At 38.8% G+C, this 8346-nt stretch overlaps 1 protein-coding gene across 1 annotated transcript in view; it reads left to right on the top strand.

The window, feature by feature from the left end:
- lpla (lipoprotein lipase a) overlaps positions 1–2588 on the top strand; it is an 8052-nt gene extending 5464 nt beyond the window's left edge. The window contains exons 7-10 of the mRNA XM_031864146.1: positions 245–365; positions 632–814; positions 952–1059; positions 1189–2588. Of these exons, the coding sequence (XP_031720006.1) occupies positions 245–365; positions 632–814; positions 952–1059; positions 1189–1240 (464 nt within the window). The 3' untranslated portion in view covers positions 1241–2588. The remainder of the gene's footprint in view (positions 1–244; positions 366–631; positions 815–951; positions 1060–1188) is intronic.
- The last annotated feature ends 5758 nt before the right edge of the window (positions 2589–8346 follow it).

Below are 8346 nucleotides of genomic sequence, written 5' to 3'. Positions count from 1 at the left end.
ATATATATATATATATATATATATGAGGGTGTGTGAATGTAACCAAGCCGGATTCAGCACAAATCTGTGTTTAAATGCAGCACTGTGGCAGTCACATGAAGACAGAGAACGGTTGCATAAGGGCGTTAAAAGTATTAAACTAACTTTAAGTAGTGGTTTATGAGAGACGTGGGCCAGTTGCTGAGAACCCGTCAATCTGCGTGAGAGCGTGTCTAAAGTGTAAACTCTGTTTCTTCTGTCGTAGTTTTCCACTATCAAGTCAAGGTGCATCTCTTCAGTGAGGACCAGCAGAGCTTCACCGAGCAGCCAATGAAGATTTCTCTGTATGGAACCCACGGAGAGAAGGAGGACATTTCCTTCGTCCTGTACGTACATTAAACAGCACCATTTTTTTTAACATACTGTCATGTGAAAAACAAAACATGCATGTGGAAATTACAAGAGAAAGTTGACACATGGTCAACAACAGTGTTTCCTGACCATAAATACAGACCATATTGGCACCATTGCTATATAACAAACACATACACATACACACACTCACCTACCACGGACTCCTGCACTGCGTCAACATAGATAGTCCAAACTGAGCTGCTGACCTTTGAACTTTGCTCTTCTTGTCACCCCTTAGGCCGATCCTGACCGGTAACACCACTTTGTCGTTCCTCATCACCACCGATGTGGATATTGGAGACCTGATGATCGTGAAGCTGCGCTGGGAGAAGGACACAATCATCAGCTGGTCAAACTGGTGGGGTAGCAGCAAGTTCCACATCCGAAAACTGCGCATCAAGTCCGGGGAGACCCAGTCCAAGTGAGTTCTTGGTCTCCATCACAAATATATCTAGAATAAACTAGAATAGATCCATTGACACTTCAGACTGGAATTTCTTTTTTTTTTTAAATTTGTTGTTACTTTAAAGTGTTTTTTCTTTCTCCATGTGATCTCAGGGTGATCTTCAGCTCGAAGGAAGGAGAGTTTGCGTACCTCGTCAGGGGAGGAGAAGATGGAGTCTTTGTCAAGTTGAAAGAAGACAACATGAGCCGTAACGAAAAATTGTAAGTTGAGGAGAAGCTTCCTGTATATGTATTGTTATTTATTATCAATTATCAATTGACATATTTCAAAACCCAGTTTTATCAGAAGCAGAAGCTCTCCTGTTCACTGTTGTCTTTTCTTCTCTGCAGGATGCACAAGCTGAAAATGGAGGGCAGTCTTTTTGAGCAGAACGGCGCTTGAAAGTTGCACTTGAACACACATCATGCACAGCATCCATCTCTACACACATAGCCAAAGATGGGCCGCACACTGCAACACTGGGAAAGCCATAGCAAGCAACTGGACATATACTGAATGCTGCCTTTTTTTTTTTTCTTCTTCTAAATTTTCCTCCTGTTGTGCCTCTTAACTTACAACCAACACAACCTCATCTACAGTGCTGGAAATCAGTCTGCTCACAAACTCTCTCCTGTCTCTCCGCATATTCTGCTGCTGACACATGTTACAGCTTTCTTCGTGATGATGTGCTCACATATGACAAATGTACACTTTCTGTAGCATTTCTGCACATCTTTGTAATCATTTGTTTATGCTTCTATAGCCCATATATACTGTTAATACTGATTTTGATGTACTTTTAACCCCTGAAGTGTTTTTTTTCTTTGCCTTTGTGAACTTGGATTATTGTTTATATATAAATGATTCAGAGTGATAGGCATAATTTAGGCACATCTTTTTGTTTGTTTTTTATTTCTTAAATGTGCAAAATGATAATTTTGTCTCTAATGTTTTTCTTTACCGAACCACTAATTGCAAACAATCGACAGGGACCAAAGAAGTATTTACTATCTACTGAATGGAGAATCACAGTGGTCTAAATACCTTTTTTGATCAGTATTATATATATAAATATGAGTAATGTGTTAATATCTGATCTTTTGAAGCCTTGCTTGTTCTTTGATTGTGTTTTGGTTATTGTGTCACTGGTCACTTTAAAATGCTCTCTGTCCCCTGCAGCCATTTAGATGTCAAATGTCATTGAGATTGCGGTCCAACAGGGAAATGCATCTTTTAATTTGGGTATTTTTTTGTCCTGAAATTGAACTGAGGTCACTTTTAAATCCAATAATGGCTCGGTGCTCTTTAATTACTTCATGAATGGGCCAACAGTGTCTCCCCTGCAATAGTTGACATCATTGACTTAACTCTGTCTACAACGTGCCCTTATTTTCAAAATGTCAAACTGTACTTTACAAAATTGCTGAAAATAAACATGCAAGCCCTGATAATTTGTGATGGACTGGCCTACATGTTAGCCATAATACATCTCAAGAATACTTCATATTGTATTTACTGAATGTATATTTGTATATTAAGCTGTAATATATTTTGGGAGGCTTTCATTGTCATCTGTATTTTTTTTTTTTTTATAAATGAAGCGTTTTGTCATTTTATGCAGGGGGCTTTGGAAAGATCAATTAAATTGTTCTCCATGCCAGCTGTTCAGTGAATTTACTTTCATGAACTGAGATGCAGTGCACTGTATAAATAAAGAGCCCAGGATGGTTTAATAAAGAGATAAACCACATATTCCAATACTCCTGACTGCTTTAGTTGCTTTTAGATAATGATAAGATGATTAAAGCATCAAAAGATTGTAGGAATGAATTGTCACTCTCCAATCTGATGTTCAATCAGATAAAAGCACATCTGCCTGGTAGCATCATCGTCATCATCATAGCTCATCGGTTTTAGAAGCAGGTGAAATATATATATTTAAATATCAGTGATGAAGTCTGATCACTCTGAGGGATTCACCTAAGCATCTTGAGGGTAACAGCTCCTTGATTCAGGCTGACAAGCTGACTTAAAATGTGCTAAATATTAAACTATACTCCATATGATATCAGTTTTGGTGATCAAAAAATGTATCGTTTGTTAGCTATGAGTTTGAGCTTATTTGCATCAGACGTGATTCTAGCACCTGTAAAGAGAGTTTTATAAACTTTTAAACAACTGAAGAGTCTTGTATATGCAGTATTTCAAACAAAACACACTGAATAGCACAAGTACTAGTAGTTTAAAAAGTACCCTGTGGAGCTTTTTATTGTGATCAGACACATTTTCATTCACATCCAAAGTTTCTACATTTCTAAAGACTGTTATTTTAAAATGCTTTGGTCACATGTCATGCTCCTCTTTCTTTGTAATCTAAATTAAAACCACCGTCATGATGTTAGGGCTGACAATGTCAGTTGGTTCCAGTGTGAAATATTTTCGGACTATTGGATGGACTGCTTTTTAATTTGCTACACACATCCCTCGTCCTGAAGGGAGGAATCTCAATGACTTTGGTAATGATTTGGTGTTGGTGGCAGATTTTGAGATATCGAATCCAAAAACGAATTACCTCAACTATACTTTGAGATTATTCTACCATAGCATTGTAACACTATGTTTTTTTAACAGCTGTCACTAACTGTGGTTGGAAAATTACATGTGGCTCTCCAAACGGGGCCCCGTTTTTCAGTTGTCCGTGTCTGATGAAACACATCCGGTATATTTAAATCAATACAGCTGTTGACCAAGTGTGTTTTGCGACCTAAAGCGTATAATAATAATAATAATAACTTTATTTATATAGCACCTTTAAAAACAGAGTTTACAAAGTGCTTTGACAGACAAAGCAGCAAAAGCAAGGTAATAATAACAACAGAAAGCTCAACAGTGAGGCCCAACAAAGCACAGCTGCTAAAGTAAGAGTTAAACCCAGATAACACAGTACAATAAATGAATAGGAAAAAAACTGTTGATGCGATAAAAATATACTAAGAAATAAATAAAATAAAACAAAATAATTTAGTAAAATAATTTAGCAAAATCAACAAATAAAAATGAAGCAGTAAAGCAACAACATCACATAAATGCCAGTCTGTAAAAATGTGTTTTAAGAAGTGATTTAAAAGAGATTACTGATTCAGCGAGTCTTATCTCCTCAGGCAGTTTGTTCCAAAGTCGAGGGGCCCTGATGGCAAAAGCGCGGTCACCTTTAGTTTTCAGCCTCGACTTTGGAACAGAAGGCTGCGAGCTGGCTTATATAGGGGGTCGACATTTCCTCTATTTTGGGGGCAGACCCATACGTGCTTCAAAATAATCAGTAAAATCTTTAAAAAATCAATTCTAAAACGAACAGGGAGCCAGTGAAGAGAAGCCAGGACTGGGGTGATGTGATGTCGTCTGTTAAAACCAGTGAGAAGCCGAGCTGCTGCGTTCTGAACTATAACTACAACAGCTGTGTATTGCACTCTGAGACCAAACATCAGTGCCCTACATTTTGTATTGTGCCTGATTGCATCCTTTTCACACACTGCATAGTAACTTCAACAGCAGTTAGACACGTCTGCTGATGTGCCGCTCTACGCTGCCTCTGTACACACTGTGTACTCAAGTTAAGTCAAACTCTATTTGTACAGCACATTTAAAAACAAGCACAGTTGACCAAAGGGCTGTGTACTTTTAAACCGACAATAAAGGGAAGCCGCTCAACAGAACATTGCTCTGCAGTGCCACAGTGTGTTTTAAATAAGATTGGAACTGTAGAGCCGAGCTACCTCTCCCACATGGCTTACGTCTGAGTTAACGGTTGTGCTCGTCAAACACAGAGGTCATTGTCGATCAGCCAACATCTGAAGCCACGTGAAGCCCACATCCAACATGTTTTAATAGCACAGGATTATAGTTGGATGTGATCACTAAGCCAGCTTTGCTAGAAAATCAAAACATATTACGTAACACTGAACCGACCAACAGGAGTAAGAAGAAGTTGCATCTCTGATTCCTCAGGTTTGTGGATTAGTTCCTCTGAAAGAGATTCCCACAAGACTGCTGAAAGGCAGGAAAGGCGTTGAGAAACAGTTATAAACTGTAAGTGAAAGAAGTTAAATTGTATTCGCAGCTACAATTGAGAGTCTAGGCTGAGAATGAGCTGGAGTAAAGTCTAAAACTTCAGTATCTGAAAGTATTCAAAGCTTATCAGATATTATACTAATTCCAAAAGGAGTAAAAATCATATTGCCATTAAAACAACAGTGTCAAAGTTGAGTAAATTGGTTACATCTTTCACAACGAAAACAAAACAGATACACAGTGGAAACACTCCGTCGTGACTTTGTGTTGTTAGTGGACGGGTGTTGTTGAAGCCACAAAGGTGACTTTTAAAACCTGTTCAGTAGCCTGCACAAACCTGCGGCATGGCCCTCTACTGATTCACAAAAGTTTTTGTTTGTGTTTGTCTTGTCCGACAAGAATCATCAGACTTTGTATCAGTATTTGTACAACATGTGATCATGTGCTATACCTAGAAATCAGCTTAGGAAATAAGTCTTGGAATAACAAATTGCCGGTAAACTTTGTGGAGGAGTTGCTGTGTGTCCGCTCTCCCACTCTGCTGGCACCAGCGACTCTCTGCTGTGGAGGTCTGGCATTCGATTCACTCGGCTCTTCATCAACTCCTTGTCATCACAACTGAGTCTTTCCCCCAACAGAGGTGAGGAGAAATACAAATGCAGTCACTGCTTTTCGAGGAAAATGTTATGTTCATGGAAGAGAAACAGCTCATGAAGCCAGCTGGTCTGCTGTGGGAGTTTGCGTGTATATGACTCTTGTAGCACAGCAGCTCTCAATTCGCCGGTATTTTGCAGTTTTCATGATTTGTTTTTCAAATAAATAAAGTTTTTTGCAAATAGCTGCAGGTTAGTTAAAATAATGATTATTGTGTTAAGACTTGTCCTTGCATGTAGCTTATTTTAGTACATTCACAAGAGGCTTCAGATGCTGCACACCTGCTTGACTGGATGAAAGTAAACAGATGGTTGCCCCTCAGGTTAACACTGTTAGCTCTGTCAGCCCTTTTGCCGTTATTTGTACTGTTAGCACTGTTAGCACTGTTAGCTGCAAGCTGCCGGCTCAGCCATTGCCATGTTGGGAGCTTTGTGGAAGCAATAGAAATGCTCTAATTTCAAATGTTGCACCTTTCACAGCACTAGCACGGTGTGCATGTATATCCAATGTCCTTTCATCCAAAATAATTAAAGACAATTCATTTGGGAGAAATATTAGGTTTTATTATGCTGGTATCACACTGTTAACTAAAAATTGGCTACACTGTCAGTGGTTTGTTAACAAGTGCTATCATGTCTGTGAACTTTGTTGTTCAATTGACCTTCACAAGCAACAAGCTTGTAACTTTACAACCCTCGCCTCATCGGCCTCCTGCCCAGTTTATCTTGGCATCTCGAGCCAGAGTTTTAGGCAACAAATCAGCCGCAATGAAGCCAAGTACTCTTGCCCGAACGTTTGCACACAATCCCCAGGTGGCATGTAACAACATTTTTACAGTTAGTGAGTAAACTGCTTCATGCAATAGGTCAAAGGTCAGAGTTCAATGGAAACTATGAAATTTCTATAACAGACGTAGGTGATTGCCAGGTGATGGCCAAAGCTGTAATGATTGCAAATTGTAACACACACTATTCAAATGTTGCTGATGCTTGATACCAGGTATATGTTTCGATTGGTCAAGTCGACTCTGCCAACATGTCACCACGGCGGAGTGGAGTCTGAGTACTGGAACCCGAAGACGGTAACTTTAATGATTATACAGTCCATTAATAATATGTTGTAAGTAATAATATTTACAAAATATTAGATATCTATTCGGATATTCAGCATCAAATAGTTGACATGCCACAAGAATGTATTCTTAATAAACAGAATGTTCTTTCAAACCCCGTAAAACTTGGAAATAATCATTAATTCAACTTAATAAGTTATTAAAGGGGAACTCCACTGATTTTTACACATCAAAGTCTCTTTAACTGTCTTGTATGTGAGTATTGTATTTGTATGGTGTTATAAAACCTTTTGTGACTCCAGCAGGAGCTGCACTAAGTGTGATGAATTGACTCAAGTGATGTCACTTGAGTAGGTGTCGGTTGGGGCGGAAGTTTGAATGAGAAACAAATCTGGGGCTGTGGAGTCAGAAAGAAGTGAGCTTCTGTTGTCTCCTCATCTCTGCTTGAGGCTAGAGGCTCGAGGCTACAATAGCATTACTAGCATAACACACCGGTGGTCGAGTTGCATTGTGGTTAATGTAGTTGTCATGTTGTGAAGGAAAAATAATGTATGGAATTTACTGTCTATCGTGAGTCAAAGTTTGAAGGACGAATGCAAAATCGGTTAATTAATCTTTCAATAACCTTGATGGTTAGTTAATGACAGCATTTTTTGAAACAGAGAGTTAAAACCTGATGCTTGCATGCTTTCAGCACACTAAACATAATACTGCTTGATGCAGGTTTGTGTCTCCTTTGTATTCTCTCTCTCTCTAATGTCTTTGGTGCCATGACAACAGCAGATCAGTGAAAAGGGGCCCCAAATTGCCCTTAAGGGGCCCTTATGTCCAGCCAAGCTGCTTGCATCCTGGAATGTCAGGGAGAGACAGCCATGTAGGTAACCACTGACATACAGTAGGCTATTTTATTAGTCTGTCTGCTGCAGTGCACAACACTCTCCTGAAACATTCATGACCTGCTTCTGCAGCCTGCAACACACAAACCGACTGTACATTCTGACAACAGATTAAACCAGAGGTCTGAAAGTTCATCAGTGATTACAGCCGTATTTGTTGTATTTCATTATTATTTAATTATTTCCTTGTGGTCAAGCATTTAGGGTTAAGAAAATTGGTATATAAATCAAGTTTATTATTATTATTATGAACTTTGTCTGATACAGTCGAAGCAAGAAAACTTGAAACTCATCTGTGTCAACCTAAACGTTTACTATACTTTATATACCATTTAAAATATGTCCTCCATTTGTTGTTACTTTTTGTTTTGTTTTTAATGTCTTATTTCTTGCAACCGTCTCATCATCTTTTTGTGCAGCACATTCTATCTTTTTGTATAACATTTGATGAATGAATACAATTTTCACCCTTTCCTGCAGCTAATGGAGTAATTATTCAATCAATAAATTAATCAATTAAACAAACAAGAAAGCAATTAGGCAGTAAGCCCAACATGCAGTAGTAGCCTACCTTCTCATTTATTCCATGTTGGTGATTGAAACATAAATTGAATAAAGTTAGAGACATGATTAATACACTTTACTGGTTTTAATAAGCCGTTCCTGCCAACCAGCGTTGTTAATTCTTCTCGTAATGATTTACCAAACGCATATTTTCCCATTCCCCGCCCGGGGCTGAGCAGCCAATGACTTGTCAGAGGTGCTATTTAAGACGCGGACAGTTCAAGGTGGCTCAGATATCAGCGCTGTGAGCGCAA

This window comes from Anarrhichthys ocellatus, unplaced genomic scaffold (assembly GCF_004355925.1).
Source record: "Anarrhichthys ocellatus isolate YVR2014 unplaced genomic scaffold, GSC_Weel_1.0 scaffold30, whole genome shotgun sequence".
In the NCBI taxonomy this organism is placed as follows: Eukaryota; Metazoa; Chordata; class Actinopteri; order Perciformes; family Anarhichadidae; genus Anarrhichthys; species Anarrhichthys ocellatus.
This window is presented reverse-complemented; position numbering and strand designations above follow the sequence as displayed.